Source organism: Miscanthus floridulus, chromosome 8 (genome assembly GCF_019320115.1).
Source record: "Miscanthus floridulus cultivar M001 chromosome 8, ASM1932011v1, whole genome shotgun sequence".
Taxonomy (NCBI): domain Eukaryota; kingdom Viridiplantae; phylum Streptophyta; class Magnoliopsida; order Poales; family Poaceae; genus Miscanthus; species Miscanthus floridulus.
In genome coordinates this window covers 64,329,064-64,350,946 of record NC_089587.1, presented here as the reverse complement: position 1 = coordinate 64,350,946, position 21,883 = coordinate 64,329,064, and the positions used below count along the sequence as shown (strand labels likewise).

Below are 21,883 nucleotides of genomic sequence, written 5' to 3'. Positions count from 1 at the left end.
TTACTAGACGATTTGCTTTTTTGACCAGACGTGTCAGATTGGACTTGGCAGAGAATAGAGAAAAATAAATACACCAAATAATAGTACAAGCAGCGCATGTGATCGTGGATTTGCCCTGACCACTACTGTGCTCGGGAACTGCCCAGACCACTGCTGTGCTCGGGCACTGCCCAGACCACTTTTGTGCTCGGGGACTGTCAAGGACACTCTCGCGCTCGGGAACAACTCCGACCACGGTGACTGCTCCGACCACGGCCGTGGCCGTGCTCGGGGACTGCTCTAACCATTGCCATACTCAGGAACTGCTATGACCACCGCTGTGCTCGGGGACTCTCCGGACCACTTCTTGGAGTTTTGCTCTCCTCGGCTACATGTGATTTGTACTTACATATAGTTGAGAGACATTTATTTGGACCTTGCTACAAGGCTCATACTTCGCCTTCCAGCAAGCTCGGGGACTACGTCGGAACGATGCACCTGCCGGTGTATCTTGTTTTGCCTGTACGGCAATTGGATTCTTAACTTCAGCGGAATTCCTTTCTAGACCCTGGCACCACGTGACTACGTCACCTACTACCAGGATCGGGGACTAAGTGGGCACACTTCACCTTGCGGTGAATGTGTTTGTTTAGATCGACCCTTGTGCTTTGAATGATTGTAAGGATTATTAATATGCTCGGGGACTGCCCCGACCATTGCTTGAATAATGGTTCTCCTTGGCTACATGTGATTTGTACTCACATACAGTTAAGAGACACTTCTTTAGACCTTGCTACAAGGCTCATACTTCGCATTCCAGCAAGCTCGGGGACTACGTCGATACGATGCACCGCCGGTGCATCACTTTTTGCCTGTACGGCAATTCGGTTTTCGACTAAACTATGAATTCTTTTTAGACCCTGGCACCACGTGCCTACGTCACCTACTACCAGGCTCGGGGACTAAGTGGGCACACTTCACCTTGCGGTGAATGTGTTTGTTTTTTGACCCCTACGCTTCTGATGTTCAAGGACGTTATGCTTCAAGACCACTTACATTTCTTTTCAGAAATAAAAGTGGGCACACTTCTCAGGGACAGAAATCTTTTTCTTTTTTCTTAAGAGCACCATACATTCTTCGGACAACCTACTTCTCCGGTGATGACGGTCGTCGGAGGCGTCAAGGATTCAAGCCTCACTTGTCGGAGAAGGTTAAAATGGTGTGTCGCAGCATAATACATGATGCTCGGGGACTAGCTGTGGGGGTATTAACCCCTATACCCTTATGGCTAAGCTTGGGCTGGCCCGGATCGATGGGTTCGGCCCACCCGAAAGACGACGTGCGGCCCAGTTAACCTGATCGGAGTCCCGCACAAGGAATCAAGATGGATTTGGCGACCAAGCAGGATCCTGGTCGGTTAGAATATAAATCCTTATCCGGCCACATATGGCAATTGTAACTGACTAGGATTAGTTTCCAGATCTGTAACCCTGCCCCCCGGACTATATAAGGCGGGCAGGGGACCCCTCTAAAAAACATCTCTCATTGACATACAGCAATACAAATCAGACGCAGGACGTAGGTATTACGCCTTCTGGGCGGCCGAACCTGGATAAAACCTCGTGTCTGTGTTTGCGTCACCGTCTTGTTTGGGGCTTGCGCATCTGTCTGCCGATAAACTACTACCTTGGGCATACCCCTAGGTAGACTGCCGACCATATTTCGTCGACAACAAGAGAAGGCCAGACAAGCACTCGACCGATCAAGAACGGTCGTCAGCACGAGTTGTTTACTTAAACAGAAAAGTACTCGACAAATCATCCGAGGGATAGGCAGGGCATTCAGGTAAAGAAGACATCAACAAAAAAGACCTTCATTCAAAAAAGAAGTATAATGTCATATTACAAGGCATGGGCATAAAAGTCAAATACATCAAGCCTCATCATCAGGAGAAGGGAGAACGATATTAAGATTATCTACTATCCTACTAGCTAAGTCTTCAACTTTAGGCTCCATCCTCTCAATAGCATCAATGTATTCTTGACTATCAGCTTCCTCTGCTATCTTGGACAAAGGAGCCACTGGAGCAAGAACCCAGACTTGGGCCAGAACATTCTTGGTACACAGTTGAGCGCACCTCTTCACAAACTCTTGGAAATGAGTCGGAATTCGAGGAATCAACTGAGCCCAAGATTGCCCATCATCCGCTGGAGTTCGAAGAACGTCGGCTACTGAACGAAAGGATTTCTACAAAGCCTTCCAGTTTTCAGTAGCCGTCGCCAACCTGCCAGACAAGTCTTCAATGGTTTTCTAGGCCTACACAAGATCTCTATTAGCTCCACGCCTAATCAACTTAGCAAGCGCAAGTTCCTCTTCAGCATGAGTAATTACCTCCTAGCCTTGTTGTGACTTGTACGAACAAGAGTCTTCATTTCTTCAACGCCCTCCGAGAGCTTCTGCTTTTCAACCCGGAGAGCTGGACGAAGCAGCAGACAACAAGTCAGCAGAAAGGAAAGTTTGAATACAAAAAGAAACAAAAATAACCCTCAATACTGTTGCACTCTTTCTTCATGGCCTCCAAGTCCTTCACGGCCTCCGAGTTCTTTCGAGCCTCCTGAAGAGCAGCATCCCTCTGCTTCTCGATTTCAACAGCCCAGGCACGAAGAGATTTTTCTTCATCCTGATGCGTTTGACGCTCAGCCTCCATCTCGGCCCAGAGGAGATCAAGATTAGCTTTCAGGGTGCTCACTTCTGAAGACAACTTCTTCTCGTTTTTAGACGAGAAAAAGAAGCCGGTATGATCATGAGAGAAGGACTGAGCAAAAAGATACGAAGAAAAACAAAGAATAAATACCAAAGAAAAGCAAACATCTAAAGAAGGAACAATGAAAAAGCTTACCTGGAGCTTTTCTCCAAAAGAAGTCGCAAGGGACGACAAGTTTCCCCAGGCAGCAGTTAATTCCGATAGCCGATGAGTGGCATCGAACTGCTACACCACATCATTAGCAAAAGGCGGACCGCCAGAGGCAAGAGAAGGAGAAGGAGAGGCTGGCCGAGGCAAAGAAGGAACAACCAGAGCGACCTCCCGGGAAGCCGAGGCTAATCCCTCAGAAGGACCCGACGCAATGGCCACGGTCACCTTCGGGGCAGCCAAGTCTGCAGTAGCACCGTCGCTAGAAAGCTTTGTAGCCCCCATAGCCACTTCACCAATAGTACTCTGTGAGTCCTGAGGCTCGGTACTCGGTGGCACGATGGAGGGCTGAGAAGAAGTCGACGGAGAAGCGAGAGAAGACGAAGGACTGAAATTTGATAAAAGAAATCGCCGATGAGAACCAGAAAAAAGGAGAACAGAAGCAAAAAGATGAAGCCAGAATCTACTCACCCAGCCACCTTCTTCCTCGCAAAGCCAAAAGAAGATACCGGAGCCAAAATGTCCCCGCCACTTGGCGACAGCAGCGGTATAGCCGATACCAGAGCCCCAGAAGAAGCCAGGGCTGGAGCCGCAGAAGAACTCGGCACCGGAGGTGCGGAAGGGCTCGGTATCAAAGCTACCAAAGAACTCAACACCGGAGCTTCAGAAGAAGCTGGCGCGGGAGCCTCAGAAGAACCCGTACCCGACGTCCGGTTACTTCAAAAAGATCAAGACTAAAAGTCAAGACAAAGAGGAGAAATTCAATGGAAGGGGAATATGAAAACAACTCACCGCTGCATGATGAGGGGTACTTCATCATCCTCTTCCCCCTCGGTCTCAACCAAGGCCACCAGAGCACCCGCTGAAAAAAGAATGAAAGTTCTCGGTTCAAGATAAAAACAAGAAAACAAAGGGACAGAGAGTATTAAATATGCTCACCTAAGAGCATGCTAGCTATAACTGGAGTACCTAGAAGAGTACTTGGCTTGCGAGACTTCTTGGAAGCAGGTAGGCCAGATGAAGACCCATCCGTTCGCCCCCTCTTCGAGACACTATGAGGACCGTGGGGGACTAGACGAGGAACATTTTCTTCATATACATCAACAAATCCGGAAGAAACTCCAGGAAGTGCTGTGGAGATTGGGAACTTACTGGTTGCGGAAGCTCCAGCAAGTTTCTCCCCAGTTTTCGCCATGGCAGGGAGAACATCAAGAGGGATCGGGTCAACAAAGTTGCGCCCAAACTCCTACAAAAAAGAATAAAACAACAAGATAGGGAAAAGTTAAACAAAAATGGATACAGCAAGAATACATAAAGTACCCAAACAAAGAGAAAAACAACTTACAGCTGGAGGCGGGTTGTTGGCAGAGAACTCGGAGACAGTAAGCGGGACAACGCTTGCTCCTTTCAGCATCTTTTGGAGACGCTCGAGTACCTCCTCATCGGTCAGCTCAAGAGCTGGGACCATGCGTGAAGGATCCTCAGCCCTAGATTACTCGAAGCCAAGGTGCTCCCGCTCCTTCAAAGGCTGAACTCGGCGACGAAGGAAACTCGAGACAATACCGAAACCAGTTAAACCCTGCTGTTTCAGCATACTAATCCTATCAAGGAATGGCTGGATTGCCTGGACCTCAGCGGGCGACACATGGTTCTTATCCCATCGGTCATTAACCACAGGACCAGATCCAGAGTGGACAGCAAGGGAAGGGATTAGATTGGCGGCATAAAACCAGTCGGCACGCCAATCTCTTACAGAATCGACCAGGTCATAGTCAAAGAACTTGCTCTTAAGACCCTAGTGAAATTGAATCCCACAACCACCAAGAACACTGGTTTCTTCACGGCGGGGTTGGGGTTTCAGGCGAAAGAAGTAACAAAACAAAGAAAGAGAAGGGGGAATTCCAAGGAAAGCTTCGCAAAGATGAACTAAGACAGAAAGGTGAAGAACTGCATTTGGAGCAAGATGGTTCAAGCAAATCCCAAAATAGCTGAGAAATTGATGAAGAAAAGCAGAGGCGGGAAGGCAAAGTCCAGCGCGAATGAAAGAGACAAAAAGAACGATCTCACTAGGACCTGGAGCAGGGACCCGATGCTCGCCTAGAACTCTCCATTTAGCAAAAGCCTTGCTCTGGATCAAGCCGTCGCTGACAAGCTCGTGGAGCTGCTCTTCGGTGGTTGTCGGAGTCGGCCAAGACTTCTGGGCGGCCCTCATGGCAACAAACTCCTGATTCTCGATCACGGAGAGTGACGACTCCTCGTCCATGAAAGAAGACTAGGACTTACTTGCGGTTTTCTTCTTACCCATGTACTAACGGAGGCAAAAAAGCAATTAGGGGAAAAGAAAGCCTAGATGGTGGCGCTAAAGACGGCGGCGGCAATGGCGATGGCAGATGACTGAGGGCTAGGATTTGAAGGCAAGAGAAAGGCAGTAAAGAAAAAGAAGATGAAGGGTCTTTAATTAGATTTTACAGCGTTAAAAACGGCCCACCAGGCCCGTTAAAGCACCATGTGAGAACACAATGGTCCATTTTACCGACACAGCTAAAATGACGGAGGGCACAAATCCACACAACGGTACAATTCAACGGGTAGATTTCAGACTTATCCATCCAGCACTACTGCGGAGCTATCAGATAACTGCAAGAAACAACCCATCAACAAAGAAGAAAAGAAGGGCAACTTCACAAGGAACATAAGAACTCGGTTCTTATGAAAAGAACTCGGGAATATCATGAGCAACTAGAACTACAGCAGAAAAGTAAATAACAACTCAGAAGACAAAGATTCTTTCCATTACAAGCGACTTCAAAAATAGAAGATTACAAATCTTACAAGACCCAACGTACTCGGTACCACGAAAAGCAAAGTAGCAAAGAAGAACACAGACACGGCTGGGCTCTGGAACGACTACGTGCCCCAAATTGCTACTCGGAAGGACAAATCGCCATCGGCTACACTGTTTTCTTCAAAGGACGGACGCAGTGCATCCAAGGCGGAAATCGGCAGCATGGTAGGACAACATGGAGCAGAGAAGGCCGGCAGGCATCTGTCTATCCAAGACCGATGTGATGCTGGATATGGTGTTGATCTACACCGGACAGTCTCAAGATAGGCGACGAGGATCAACCCAGAACTGCCAGATGAAGGAACGAAGTCCACATCACAAGACTTCCTCCAACTACCGCCACGTACATCCTGGTACATTGCTGCCACGGGATTAGCCTACCTCTAATCCCTATCACAAGACTTCCTCCAACTACGACAAGACACACAGGAACTACGAAACATGCCCGGGGGCTGCTCTACTTCACAAACTACCATGTTAGTGATCACAAAGGTTTCAACAGAATGTTCAATGGATGAAAGCAAGCACTTTGGGAGGGTATTTATAGATCAAAGGAGCGGTGCACATGGACTAGGAGTACCAACAAAATAAGACTAACAAAGGACACAGTGAAAAGGCAAGACTCAATAATGGAAGACTCAGGCGAGAGGGAACAGTACTCGAAGACGGGCATATTCGGAAGAATATACCGACATAGTACAACCCGTGAACAAAAGGCATTCAAACTCAACCACCACCATACAACTACATCTGACAACAACAGACTACCAGAGAATATGCCAAAACCCTGCTTCCGAGTTCTTCCTGAACAAAACAACCCGGATATATGCTTGGGGGCTGCAAAAGGAGAGGAATACAGTTCTATCAAACAACTCAGATTCAAGACCCTCCAACTTTTTGTTCCAAATAGCAAGAGGCTCGGGGGCTACACTCAGTGAGTGCACTTTTTTCTCCAAAAAAGCGCACACCACTCAGAATGCTTCTTCAAGACAGACGGCGTCAGGGCCACAAGACAAAAAGAACCCGAACATAGCATCAGAGCTCTTTTCAACAAGGAAGTCGGGGAGCCTTTCAACGAAGAATCAGGAAGATTTCAAGAAAAGACCCTCAAGCTCATTGTGCCAAACAGCAAGAGGCTCGGGGGCTACATCCAAATGGGAGTACTTTTTTCTCCAAAAAAGTACACACCACGCAAAGATCTCACGAAGCGCTACACGATTTCGCTCAAGAAAGCACTCGGACGACGCTTGTTCCTGCTCAACGAGACTTGAAGGAACAAGACGAGGCTTCCAGAACTCAACCATGAAGTGCTCGAAGGCTTGTTGGTACGGGACCCACGGGATACCCCGCAAGGAAGGAAGAAGACATAGTCTAATTAGAATTCTTCTCCTGTAATCTTAGTAGTAGTATTACTCTGTAATCCTATTAGGAACTCTCATTGTAAACCGACTAGAATTCTGGCCTCCTGACTATATAAAGGAGGGCAAGGCACCTTGGATCGGGGGTTCAACAGAGCAATTGTACGACACAACACTTCATAATCAATCCAACGCAAAGGCTAACACCGACTGGACGTAGGGCTATTACTCGATCTGTGATCGAGGGCCTGAACCAGGATAAATCGACTGTCTCTTGCGTTAACCATCGAGTTCTACATACGCTGAAACCCGAACATACTGCTCCGGGTACCCTCGTGGCAGGCTATCAGTGGTCAAACATCGACAGTGACGTAGAAAAAGACTAGAGCAGGGAAAGGTGTTGCACAACTCGAACTACAATCACAACAATAAGTCCCCCCTCTTGTCATTCGTAATGAATATGGTTCAAACTTAGACGTATTGGACGACGATTTTGAGGACCTAGCTCGGTTTTACGAGGATACCGGTTTGGACCTTGCCCAAGTACTCGCTGAAGGACCATCTGCTCCGAAAGTGGATCCTTGGAAGAAATTTGAACATGGAAAGAGTCTAAACAACCCTGAGGCCTTAGGTGAACTAGGTACGCAAATGTACCTGCTAAACAAGTGGTACATGGCGGCGTGTGAACGGGAAGAGAACTTTGTTTCTGTCAGAGTTAGAAACCAACATTACTTCCATGGCGATGACGTTATATATGTCGAGTTTTTAGAATTACACCAACTATGCCACCTGGACTCTCTCGACAAAAGTCTCATTAGCTGCTATTGTCTGTAAGTGTGATTATTTTCTACTATTAAAGTGTATATATATATATAAAGCTACATGTATATATATATAAATTATATATCCTCACACTATATTTTTATATATGCAGATATGAGATGACAGAACTCAGAAAGAGAAAGGATAATGATGTTGATTTCGTTGATCCAAATGTTGTATTCAAACACCCTAATCTCCCGCCTCAATGGAAAGCTGAACTCGAGAAAAATCTCATGAGGTTCTTAGTGAACCAACAAAACAAGGACATACTCTTCACCTACAACTTCAAGTGAGTGTTAAATAATTAATGTCGATCATATGGATATTTGTTCAATTATTTACTTACTAGCTAAGCTATCTCCCATATATATATATATATATATATATATATATATATATATATATATATATATATATATATATATGTTGACTCTAGTTAATGTCGATTATATTTGTGTATAAAAACATATGCAACAATCACTGGATATTGATGGTCATCGATATGGCCAATAGTCGGTTGAGCATCTTAGACTCGTTAAGAAAAGAGCAAACAAAGTACCAAGACATGATAGATATTATCCAAGGATAATTTGGTCTCTCTAGCAACTATATATATCCCGATCTCTTAAATGCAATAATTATTAAAGGCCAAATTAATTTTTTATTTTATTGAGCGCAGTGTTTGGAAAAGTTTCATTGAGGAACACCACATGAAACATTGCAAAGCGCCACTGGATGTAATCGCATACAAAGTAAGTACTAGCTACATTTATATATATATATATATATATATATATATATATATATATATATATATATATAATTCAATTAACATCATGCATGCTTTCAATTCACCGGATCTTTTTTTTGTAAAAGTGGGTTCTGAGGCAAAAACAAAGGAACAACAACTGCGGATACTATGTTTGCGAGTTCATCATGGCGTACGCAAAAAGAACTCCTGACAAGACCCTCAAAGTACGTTATATAAATATATTCATATATTCATAATTTCTTTTATTGCTCATATATATAAGTAATCACGTGACCAACACACACATATATATATTAATACTTTTCCTTTAACTTTTATTGAAGACTCTATGGTTGACGGAAAAAGTCATACGACGTGACCAACTGAAAGCAATTCAAGAGACCATAGCAGGATTTCTTAATGACCAGGTCTTAAACCCCGTCGGCGAGTTCTACAATGACATGAACGAAACATGAAAGCCAAACCACATGGAGTGAATTTGTTATCCCAAGGATATGATAGAATATACAATACAAGCTTTATTTGTAATATATATACATATTATATGTACATAAAATAACGTACAATATATGTATATGCATGTAATATATACGTTAGTTTCATACTTTAGTTTGTACAAAATTTTCGAACATTATAAGCGTGTAGAATGCGTATTTGAAAACATATTCGAAAACCAAAACGAATCATCAATTGAAAATAGAAACAAAAAAGAAAAAAAAGAAAACCTTTAGTCCCGGTTGGTAATACCAACCGGGACTAAAGGGCCGGCCCACGTGGCCAGACCGGGAGGCCTCTTTAGTCCTGGTTGGTATGGACCTTTATTCCCGGGCGAGAAACCGGGACTAAAGGAGGGGCCCTTTGGTCCCGAATTCGTGCTCCCGGTTGGGAAACCGGGACTGAAGGGGGTTCCCAACCGGGACTGAAGGGGTTTCTGTACTGGTTGTACTGTGTAATTCTAAAAAAGTATTTCATGATCAGGTACAGGAAGTGGGCGCACGAGCAGGCAGTCCCCACATGCCTGATACGGAGCGGGTGCAGGCGGTCTTAGTGTGCGCGCGGAAAGCCGAGCTGCCGCGGGTGGTCCCCACATCCATACGCACTGGAAACAGAGCGGCACAGGCGGACCCACCTTTGCGAGTGAAGGCGCGAGAGGGAAGCGAACACACCAGAGCGCGGGGTGCGGGGAAGTGGGCGTGCATCAGGCGCGGGTGTTTGTTCGGACATCTGGGCGCTAGTGTCACTTGCTGTATTTAATATTGGACATAGGGAGTACATATACAGGTTTCTGACATATAACCTCAGCAAAAGTAAATCCAATGTTTGGTGGAGTACAATCATGTTTTAATTCTCCGTATAAATGTGGGTTGTAAAAGATATACTTCTATAACGGCACTTATAATTAGGATCAAGCTAGGAAAGACATAAGCCTAAAGCCATCATATTTGTTAATTGCAGAATTGGCAAATAATGTTTCCTTTCTTAATAAATAGTACAAGGCATAACTCTCCATATGTATAGCACCATTTTTTGAATCATATCATGCATGCGAAATCAAAGCATGAGTAATTTGTTGCCTTCTAATCAAGAAGAGCCTGGAGCAACACATTTTTTTTTTTTGAGGGAACAACACATATATTTATAGGTTCCACAGTGCTTAGTTTCAACATCAACCCAAAGCGTTGCAAAAGAAAAGATCAAAAGAAATAAGAAAGAGAAAAGCAGCCAAGAATTCAAGATGGCCTACATCGCTGCAGCAGTGTTCGCAGTAGTGTCTCTCACCGCCTTGTTCGCCGGCGGCGAGGCCTGCAACAACGTCGCCTCCATGACATGGACCGCGGCGTGCCAGCAGACGGACAGGTGGGAGAAGCTGTGCCAGCAGACGCTCCAGGGTACCGCGCCGGACACCGCAGAGGTGACCGTGTACGCGCTCATCGCGACGAGGCTGGCCAAGCTCAGGTACGAGAACACCTTGTCGGAGGTGGACACGTTGCTGCGGCCCGGGAACGCCTCCGCCGAGTCGCGGGCGGCGTTGGACAACTGCAAGGTGAAGTACGGCTCGGCGCGGCGCCTCATGGCCGGTGTCTCGGACCAGATGTTCGCCTGCGACTTCTCGCTCGCCAGGCAGGAGTACATCGACGCCGAGGTCGGCGTCCGTTCCTGCCAGGATGGACTGCTGCGGCTGCCGAACCAGCACCAAAGCTGGCCGTTGTTCAAGAAGGTCTCTGATGATCATGAGTTGACCATAGTCGCGTATTTACTAGGCGCTATCTTTCTTGGCAGGTAGACTCTCTAGAGTACACAGCAGCAGCAGGTTTAAGTTGCATTGTTTTGCGGACGATCTTGTGCTTTTCAAAAACATAACGAGTGGTTCATGATCGGTTTTTGTCATTAATTCTGATGTGTTACTATATTATGTTATTGGAACGTCGTTGCTCTTTATAAGTATGCAAACCAAAACTTTTTTGTCATATATATATCAGTATCTGTCTTTCTGCTATATACCCATGTCCATTTCTGTTTCTACCCGTACCTTTTAGTTTCTTTAGTTTATATACTGCAAGCAACAATGAGTTCCAAAAGTCCTTTATTGTTGTGTGCGGGTTAAGATTTGGCTGTGTAGCTCACAATTTAGCTTGGGATTTGGTTTCGAGCATTTGGTCAGGAGCAAACTTATTAGAGAGAGCAAACTCTCAAGACATTCTCAGATTCATGATGCCTTCAGATGGTTGTGGAAGAGCTTTCACCAGCCTAAGCATTAAGCGCTTCGGGATGGCATTCGGCTCATACCAGAGGGCACTAGGGAACGCATCATAGTGGAGACTGGTTCCCAAGAGCTGGCCTCGCTGTGGAAGAACGAAGGAAAACACAGGTCCGATATCAATGCAATTCTTGATGAAGTTGAGGAGATGGCCTCAAACTTCACCTCAATCTGTCCAGGTTCTCCACACTAGAAGATCGGCGAATTTCGCAGCTCACTTGTGTGCCCAACTTGCTTCATCTACTTTAGCTACTTGTGTTTGGTTTATACACCCCTAGCTTCTTGCTGCAATGTCTGCAATTTGATTGCAATCACACTGTTTAACCAATGAAGCGAAAAAATCTATAAAAAAAAAGTGTTATTTTTGCTTCTTCTAAAAGATTGGCAAAGTACAAGTAATATTCCACGAAGAAAGGATGTGCATCCGGAAAGTTACAGGTGTGTTTTATTTCTCAACGATAATGAAGAGACTCTTGAAAAACTCTTTCTAGACTGAATTTACTAAAAACTATGTTTTATACTGCTAAATTTGCAATGCCCTAATAACTGCAGTGTTGTAGAGGATCTACAAACAATACTCAGAGATCAGCCTCAGTCCCTTCATGAATGCAATAATCTTAATGGCCTACTAGTGTATTTCGACAGTAAGAAACAATTGGATCTTCAATGACCTGCAACTAGGGATGAAAATGGCACTACACCATGACCTACTTTTCCCTACAGTTATGTGTTGGTAAAACCAGGCTTTTGACAACACATAATGTGTTGGCAATTCTATACCTTTTCAGAGTCACAAAAACTGTCGTCAATAATGATGTACAGCTACATGTTTTGTGTCGGCGTTTGTCGTTCCCACGCAAAAAGTGTCGGCGAAAGTTTTTAGACAAAGAAACTGTCGTCGTAGCCTAACCAAACCACTGTCAAGTGTCGTGGAAGGGGGTATGCGCCGAAGCAAATAGAAATGCAGTGTTAAGGCCCACTCGTCTCTCTACCACTCAAGCGACTCGAAAAAAAAATAAAAAAGAAAACTTACGAGCTCGCAGCCAGCAGAGGCCGACGCCTCGCGCCGCCAGCAGAGCCCGACCTCGCGCGTCGCCCGCAGAGCTCCGCCGCCGGGCGCCGCCAGGAGGATTCCACTGCCGGCGGCCTCCAGGAGGGCTCCGCCGCCGGGCACCGTCAGAAGCTGCTACCGGAGGCCAGCACCCACTGCCTCAGCCCGCCGCCGCCCAAACCCACCGTCGCCCTAGCCCACCACCACCGGCCAGCTGGAGCGGTGCTGCCGCCGCATCTCCATTCCCCTCTGCATCCAGGTGCGTCATCTCCTCATCCCCTTCCTCTCATCCCCATTCCCCTGCGTGCTAGGGTTTCGGCACAGCTTACTTTCTTATTTTTTTCTTGTGCGTCAGATCCATGGCCGCTCGTACGAGGGAGGCCAGATCCATGGCCGTTCGTGGTAGGGATACCAGATCCGTCATGCATGGAGAATCCAGGTGAGGTTGTCTTCCCTATCACCCCCAATCTCCATGCTGCTACCTAGCGTTGCTGCTACTGTGCATCTGGAGTTCAGCCGCTGGAAATCCTCTGCTGGTTGCTCTGTGCTGCTGCTACGTGCTTGCTACTCTGTGCTGCCACTGCGTGCATTCTAGGTGTTTTATGAAATGTCAATGCAAGCTAAATGTTGTTTTGCAATTGAGTGCTATGTGCTAGCCTCTGTTGGATGGTGTTGTCGTCATACAAGAATATGTAATGCACTTCCCACCTGGCCCTTGTCTGTTTTTTGTACAATTGTTTTTGTAAGAGTTAGCCAGTAGAGAGATGATGGAAGTGGCGAGAGAACAGAAGAAACATTTAACTGGTGTTGAGATTTTCTTAAGAAACATTTAACTGGTGTTGAGATTTTCTTAACTAAACCGTAGAGGACAAAATGGTTGGGAGTTGGGACATTTACTTGCATCAAATTCAAATTACTATCCTTGGCTGTAAGATCATATAACCTACAATCTGAACTTAGCGCTCCTACATGACAGAAATACTACATAATTAATCACTCTTTGGACCATGTATAGGTTCAGTCTGCAAATTAGCACTAGCATGTGTCACTGTGTTATAGGAAAAAAACCCCCCAAATTTCTATTTCAGCTTTAAAAACTCTGATAATATTAGTTACCTAGTTCCAACATCTATTGCTTGCCTTAGACACTAGTGACGGTTGCCTGAAACTGGGTCATGCTTGAGTGAGTTTGATTCAGGGTATTTTTGGCCTGAGCTAGTTCACTTCTTTAGTAGTTGCTTTTGTTAGGACAATGGTCTGAACATCTTACAGAGCAGAAAAGTAGCTCAATTCTCTCACATGCCTTCTCATAGATGTTCTGATCTTGGTTCTACTAATGGGAGCCCATTTTGTTCTAAAATCAGGATGGTGTTAGTTTTGCTTCTGTGTCTCTACTTAGGTGTTCAGGTAAAGGAGTTAACAGTACTGTTTCCATGGTATTTTAGTCTGTAGCCCTATGTACTTGTTCTATACACATGGTATTTTAGTCCGTAGAACGCACACACCGAGGAGATCGACACCTGGCTATTGGTGTGCTTCCACCCCGTCATCCATGTGCATTGTAGATCCTGCAGTATTTTTTAGGGGAGATCCCTGATGATGTCTTTTTTTTGAGGGAACAGGAGGGGCTCAGGAGCCCCTACTGAACCTGTTGATGTCTTTAGTCAGTGTTTTTTTTAGGTGCTGTGTTTTCTTCTTTAATTTTTCGAACTTCTTATTTGTGACATGCAGATGATGTTCCGAACAAGGATATTATTGGGAAGAATGGGTATTTATGATCAGTATCAGGATTGGCGCCTCGATGTTGACAACATGACATATGACGTATCTTCTCACTGCATACCATGTAAAATAAAACAGAAGATTTTATGCCTTCATCATCGCTCACTATTTCACTTGACAGGAATTGCTCGATCTTGAGGACCGGATTGGACATGTAAGTACAGGGCTTCGTGAAGACGAGATCATTCAAAGCCTTAGGATGGTCAAGTACTCCGCCTTCAACCCCAACCATTTTTGTACAGAAATGGATAGGAGATGTAGCATCTGTCAAGTATGCCCCTTCTCTTTCTCTTTTCCCTCCTCACTTCCTGCACCTCTACTCGGCACCTGATGTGTAGCCATCGATTCCATTTCAATTTTCAGGAAGAGTTTGAAGCAAACGAGGAAACTGGGAAGCTGAGCTGTGGCCACAGCTATCATGTGAATTTGTAGGTGCCTCCAAGAAGCCAATGAAGGTACATGTACTAGGAGCCTGGAATGTTCTTTTTCTATCTTCCTAATTTCTCATTCAGATTGAAGCCTGGCTTAGTGGTAGTCTAAATTTCTGACTATAGTACAGCAAAATGTCATATAGTAGTGCCAGGAAAATCATAAGTAATCCCAAAATGAGTATGGCAATTCCACCATTGTACAAAGTGTGTCATTTTAACCGTTGATTGTCAAGTGGGTAATTCTAGAAAAATAGTGGAATTGCTTTGGAAAATCTAATCCTTCATCTTGCTCTGTTTAGCTACTTTGGTAATTATAATATATAACCTTTATGCAGTGTGCTATTTCGCACCATCGTGCAATTTATTGTTAAATCCATGATTTTTTATGATACAAAAATTATTTTTATTTTGCAGGCAGCTCCTTACAATACACTTTTCTTTATTTGTATAACAGGTACATCCTTGAGGGTAAAGAGCTTGAGTTCTACGTGAAGACGCTTCAGCGCAAGAAGGGCAAGGGCGCTGCAGCTTAGAGCATTCTCATGGATGGTCCTCTGCGGAAATGTGTGGCCTATTAAATATTACTCTGGCTTTTTTTGTTAGTCGTCTCAAGTTCAGAACGTCTATGTCATGTTTTGCAGACCTGATGAGAACACTGTTTTCCGAAAATGAATCAACTCTATCTAGCTCCTAAGAATTGAGATTTTCCTTCTATATGAATAACAGTGGATTTGTCAAATTATTCAAATTGTATTTATATCTATATCTGCAGTACAGTTTTGTCGATAGTTTAGTCGTTGGACAGGGCATGATTCACAAAATACCTTAAAAATGGTTTCGCCAACACACAAACTGTCGGGAAAGGTTTAAACTGTCAGCGTAGGTCTTAACTGTCGGCAAAGGGTTAAATGTCGGCAAAGGGTTAAATGTCGGCAAAGGTTCCCCATTTGGCAACACAAAAAGTGTCGGCGATTCCTTTAACTGTCGGCGAAAGTTTTGCCCACGGCTTATAGCGCGACTGTTTCTAAACTGTCGGTAAAACCTTTCGCGAGAGGTTATCTATCGGGAAAGGTACCCTTTGTCCACTGTAAAAAGTGTCGGCAAAGGTATGTTGTGTTATAGTGTGGTACGGATATTTTCCGGCCGTATTCGAAACCGAATCCGTTTAGAGGGGTTGAGATCTGTCCGTATCCGAGTCCGGATATCCAACATCCGATATCGTATCCGTATCCGAATACTCAAATCGCATATTTATGATGTCGATATCCAATCGTATCCTATCCGACATAGTTGACACTATCCGTATTCCAATTCGAATCCAGACAGAAATATGAAAACAAACGTAATATCGGTGATATCCGTCCGTATCCGATCCGTTTTCATCCCTACCTGCAACCATACCTTGACAGTTGCCGAGCTCTTTTTTTTCTCTAAGAAATGGCTCTACTTTCTCACAGAGACATATACAAAGCCCCCAAACACTCCCAGTGCTGGCAGATCCCCCAACACTCAGCAAGCCATCTACAAGCACCCAAACACTCTCTATTGTCCGGCATAGACATATATACATACATACATAGTTACAGAAACATATATTTACATAGATATAATAGATGGCATTAGCTGTACTCCATGTAGCAACATTTATGGGCTAGCTACAAAAGAAATTTTATTTTCATGATCACATTATATATATGAAATAATCATAAATAATAAGTTGCCTATTTGTTACAACTCTAACAAAGACATGACGCTACACAGTTCTTATCTCCGTATACAATTAAGGTTCCACTTGGAGGATGAATTGCCGTTGATGACTGATGAAATGGGATGGACGTACAAAGTTATAGATGCTGCTTCCCTTGTTTTGAGTACTTCCTCCGTCCCGTAATAAATAAGTTTATGAAAATTTTCGGACAAAATAAAAGATGTTGGCAAAAGACGCATGTACCCTAACCCTCTTTCATTTTCCGGAGGATATCTCTTGAATTTGGCGGTTATCATTTATATGCACTCATGATTAGCTTCCGCATAGGAGATAATATTTCATGTTTATTTGTGTAGAACGTTATTTATTTTGAGACAAATTTTGAACCTCAAAATCTTATTTATTATCAATAATGATACAATCAGGGCGTCTGTCCGTCCAAACGGCTCGCTCCGCCCGCGCCGCTCACTCCCCCCGTCACGTGCCCTGCCCGCGCCGCTTGCTCCTGCCCGTCGTGCGCCCTGCCCGTGCCGCTCGCTCCCACCCATCGCGCACCCAGCCTGTGCGTAACACCCTAAAATTTGAATTTTTGGAAATAGAGCTAAAAAGATTTAAGTTGGAATTTTTGTGCACATGAAAACATAGGAAAATAAAAAATCATTAATTTAAAATTTATCATAAGTTAGAAACGTGTTGGTTGTATTCATGCCGGTCGCACCTCGTATTTCTATGTGCAAAATGTGTGTTTTTTATACGTTTAGGAGACGAATATCTATCTTTAAAAATTTTCTAGCTTCTTTTTGGGATTTAATTCCTACCTCCGTCACCTGAATCTTTATGTTCCAAGTTTCCAACAATCTTTTTATGAGCTCCAAATACTTTATTTGGGTTCATCATGTTCCAAAGTGTCTCTGAGAATTTTTCCCAAATTTTCAGAGGTCTTGGACTATTTTCGTGGCTTAAATATTAATTCTGGACTTTTCTAGAATTATTTTATTCATGAAATTAATTAATTTCGAAAATAATAAATCTCTCATTTTTTCCAATGCTCAAAGCCCATGTACAATAATCCTAGTAAATCTCAAAGGCCCATGCATTTATTTACTAATGGGCTTTAATGTTTATTTAGGCCCATTAGTACAGGCGGATGGTGCAATGTCAATTAGTACTAAATCGCTAGTTGATGGGGATGTGGGGAGTTTTTCTCCCTTTATATATCTACCAAGCCCTTGGGCAAAGCACACAAAAGCTACCGTAAGGGGAGCCCCTAGTTTGAGAAATCCCTCATGTGGTAAATTATATTTTTCTCCTCTTTCTCTCGTCGTTGCCATCGCCGTCGTCGTCGCCGCCGCACTGTCCGTGCCGCCGACGAGCCGTCCGCTGTGCCAAGCTCCGCGCCGCCTTTGCTTGCTCCGCGCCGCCGCAATCCTTCGCAGTAAGTTTTCCATCTCCTCCTCTATCCTTCCGTGTCTTCTCCATCGAAAACCATGCACTGTAGGGTCATTTTTGAGTTTTGCAGCCAAGCTCTGTCACCGGCCATGGCGCGCCGCCGTGATTTTCCCTGTTCTGGTCGGCCACTGTCGCCTCTTCCACCGCTGATCCAATCTCGGCCACGGCCGATATTCATCCATACCCCTTCGTCTAGAAATTTTGCAAAAGAGCCCCGATGTTTTCTGAAATCAACCCGCAGACCATAGCGCAATCATAGATTACGTTTTCTTCTTTGAAAAGCGTAGTTTCTTCGGTTTAGATCCAAAATACGCTTTCACTTATTTACAGATTTGCCACTGATTTTGTTTTAGCCATAACTTCTCCGTTTTAACTCCGATTTGATCCGTTCAACTTGCGTTAGGTTTGTAATTTCATAATCTACATGTTAATACTACTGTTAAGTAGGTTTTCAACTTTTAAAATTCATGGCTAGATTTAATCTATTATTTTATTAAAGGAGATCTTGTTTATTTCATATCTTCTGTGTTTTAATTCCGTTTTAGTCCATTCAAGTTGCGTTAGATTCAAAGCGACGAGATCTACGCGTTAGTAATAGTAGTTACCATGCCACTATTTCTGGAATTTCATGGTTTAAACTATAATTTGAATAATAATTATGCAATTGGGTTTTATAAATAAAATATGATTTGTTTTACTTTAGTATTACAATTCAAACTTAAATTTGACTTAAATTATATTATCTATAAAATATCTTATATATGTTTTTATATAATTAAAGAACATGAAGCTAATAGTTTTACGAGTAGATCTTTCGGTAGTTGTATCTTTTCCACCGTAGCTCCGATTAGAGTGCTTTTTCGCGTTTGTGTGTTCGTAGCGAGACGTAGATTCGTTTTACAAACTTTTCATCTTGATTTTATGTTTGGTGTACTATTCTAATTTAGATCTATTATTTGCTTCATGTATGATTGTATGGATGCTTGTGTGGTGCTTTATGATTAAGTCCAGTCGGTGAGATATACGTGGTGATCAAGAAGAAGAACATTGAAGATTAAAGCTTACCGAAGGATCGGTGTTTAAAGCAAGTATAACATGTGATCTTTCTTGTTGTCCTATACACCATTAATCATTTAATTCATACTACATGTGTCTACCTTGACTGCCACTAAGGATTTCTTAGTACTTTGTTACCCTGTACCTATATCTTTGGGGTATTGCATTGGGTAGTATGATGCTAGTGCTCAACTAAAGTCATGATCTTGTAACTTGACTAATGGAATATGCAATAAACACTAAAATATGCTTTTTAGCAACATGGAACAAGGGGGCTAGAGCATTGGGCTATTTTTATGGTGCTCTAGATTCATCTCTTTAAGGACTTATCTGTAAGTGATCATCCAGGACTTACAGTACAGCTGTGAGGGCTACATGGATATAGTGCGGCATCTGTCCGTCAGTGTATAGGCTGCGCGTAATTGTGCCTGTCGGAAGGGGAGCCCTACATTCGCAGGCCACAGAAACCTAGCGGCCCTAACTTGTTAGACAAACCTTTGAAAGGCTTCATAGTGAACCCTGCCGACCTTCCTTGGTAGTGGGTCAAGAGGCTGATCACCTCGGGCGAAAGGGTAAATCATGACTCACAGTGAAAGTGTACAACTTCTGCAGAGTGTAAAACTGGTATATCAGCCGTGCTCATGGTCACGAGCGGCCTTGGAACCCTTACGGAATAGATGATGGACACTAATGATATGGATGATGAAGATGCTCACTAATGGTTAATTGTTTATGCTATTCATTATTCATGTTTACCTGATCATGTGTTTACATGGGCTTGTGATGAACTTATTGCTACTCAATTGCTAAAATCATGTCTCATTAAAAGCTAATCGCAGTTAACCAGTGTCAGCCTTTTGAGCCTTATGAACCCCATGTTATATTTGTTGAGTACGACATGTACTTACACTTGCTTTATTTTTCAATTATTTGGATAAAAATCCTGGATGGGTACCAGATTGCTAGAGTATGGAGGAATTAGGCTTGTGATCAACCAGTCAGTTGTCCCTATGGATTTGGAGTCTTCGCCTGAAGATCGGAGTTGTCTTTACGCTGTCTATACTCTGAGGTTATAATCTTTATACTATTACGCTATGTATTTAAGCATTGTCATTTGATATTACCTTTATTTGTAGCTATATGTGAGATTTGACTTTCGGGGCTCACATAAGATGCTCCCCCCATCACATGCCCTGCCCGCGCTGCTTGCTCCCGCCCGTCGTGCACCCTGCCCGTGCCGCTCGCTCCCACCCGTCGCGCGCCCAACTTGTGCCGCTCTCTACCGCACGGATGCTCCGTCCGCCTGACGTGGCCGTGTCCGCCTCCACAGTGCCACCTGCCCGCCCAGACTTATTCTGCAGGGCCACCGCCACCGTGGCAGTTTGCCACGCCGCTCGCATGGACCCGTCCTACCTTCCACGGCCACCTCCACTGCTCTAGTTCCCCACGCCGCCCGCCCATGTTGCAAAGTGTTTTAGATATTTCAAAGGTATGTTGCAAGTGTTTCATATGGATGTTAAAAAAGTATATCCGGATATTGCACATGTTGTAATGCCTATACACATATGTTGCAAGTATCTATTCAAAATGTTTCATCTCTACTTTAGACGTATGTTGTAAATATTTTATCTGGATTATGTTGTAAGCATTTTATCTGGATGTTGCATATGTTGGAGTGGCTATACACATATGTTGCAAGCGTATGTTCTAAATGTTTTATTTGTTTTAGACGTATGTTGCAGCAAGTGTTTCATGTTGCAAGTGTTTCATGAGCCGGTGCGGGAAGCAGGCGCAGACGCAGGCGGTCCCCGCATGCGAGATATGGAGCGGGTGCAGGTGGCCCATCATGCTCGTGGGAAGCGGAGCAGGCACGGGCGGTCCCCACATGCATGCGCGTGGGAAACGGAGCGGCGCGGGCTGTCCCTGCCTATGGATGCAAAGGCGAGAGGGAGGCGAACTCACCAGAGAGCGGGGCATGGGGGAGTGGGCACGCAACAAGCAAGGGCGTCCAAAGGATGTCCGTACGCTAGTATCGCCCATTTACAATTCGACATAGGGAGTACATATACAGGTTTCGACATATGACCTCAGCAAAACTAAATCATGTTTGGTGCAGTTCAATCATGTTTAATTCTCCGTAAATGTGAGTTGTAAAAGATATACTTCTATAACTGCACTTATAATTAGGATCAAGCTAGGGAAGACATAAGCGTAAACAAATTGTATCTTGTGAAATGGCAAATAATGTTTCCTTTCTTGATAAATAGTATAAGGCAAGATAACTCATATATAGCACCATTTTCGGAATCATATCATGCATGCGAAACCACACAATGAGCAACACATATATTTATAGGTCCCTCAGTGCTGAGTTTCAACATCAACTCAAAGCCTTGAGCAAAAGAAAATATCAAAAGAAGAGAAAAGCAGCCAAGATGGCCTACGAAGCTGCAGCAGTGTTCGCAGCAGTGTCTCTCACCGCCTTGTTCGCCGGCGGCGAGGCCTGCGACAATGTCCCTTCCATGACATGTACCGCGGCGTGCAAGGAGACGAACAAGTGGGAGCAGCTGTGCGAGCAGACGCTCCAGACCGCGCCGGACACCGCCGAAGTGACCGTGTACGCGCTCATCGCGACAAGGCTGGCCAAGAGGAGGTACGAGGACACCATGGCGGAGCTGGACCAGATGCTGGGCCCCGTGGGGCGCTGAGCGGTTGGCGATCGACAACTGCAAGGAGAAGTACAGCGCGGCGCTGAGCAAGATGGCCGTTGTCGTGGACCACATGTCCGCCTGCGACTTCTCGCTCGCCAGCAAGGAGTACATCGACGCCGAGGCCCGCGTCCGTTCATGCCAGGAAGGACTGCAGCCGTACCAGTTCTTGCCGTTGTTCGCCAAGGTCTCTGCCGATCATGATTCGACCCTGGTCGCGTATTTACTAGGCGCTATCATTGTTGGCAGGTAG

The 21,883-nt window shown here is 44.5% G+C and overlaps 1 protein-coding gene, 1 long non-coding RNA gene and 1 pseudogene across 2 annotated transcripts; all 3 read left to right on the top strand.

Annotated features, from left to right (window-relative positions):
- Nucleotides 1–10,422: 10,422 nt before the first annotated feature.
- On the top strand, nucleotides 10,423–10,971 carry LOC136478529 (uncharacterized). The gene has a single exon (XM_066476997.1). It carries the CDS (start codon nucleotides 10,423–10,425, stop codon nucleotides 10,969–10,971), a length of 549 nt encoding a protein of 182 aa, XP_066333094.1.
- A 3,254-nt stretch (nucleotides 10,972–14,225) lies between these two features.
- Nucleotides 14,226–15,061, top strand: LOC136472336 (uncharacterized). Its single transcript, XR_010762317.1, has 3 exons — nucleotides 14,226–14,320; nucleotides 14,400–14,549; nucleotides 14,642–15,061. It is a non-coding gene; the product is annotated as an uncharacterized lncRNA (long non-coding RNA).
- Nucleotides 15,062–21,357: 6,296 nt separating this feature from the next.
- LOC136478534 (uncharacterized) lies at nucleotides 21,358–21,883 on the top strand (annotated as a pseudogene).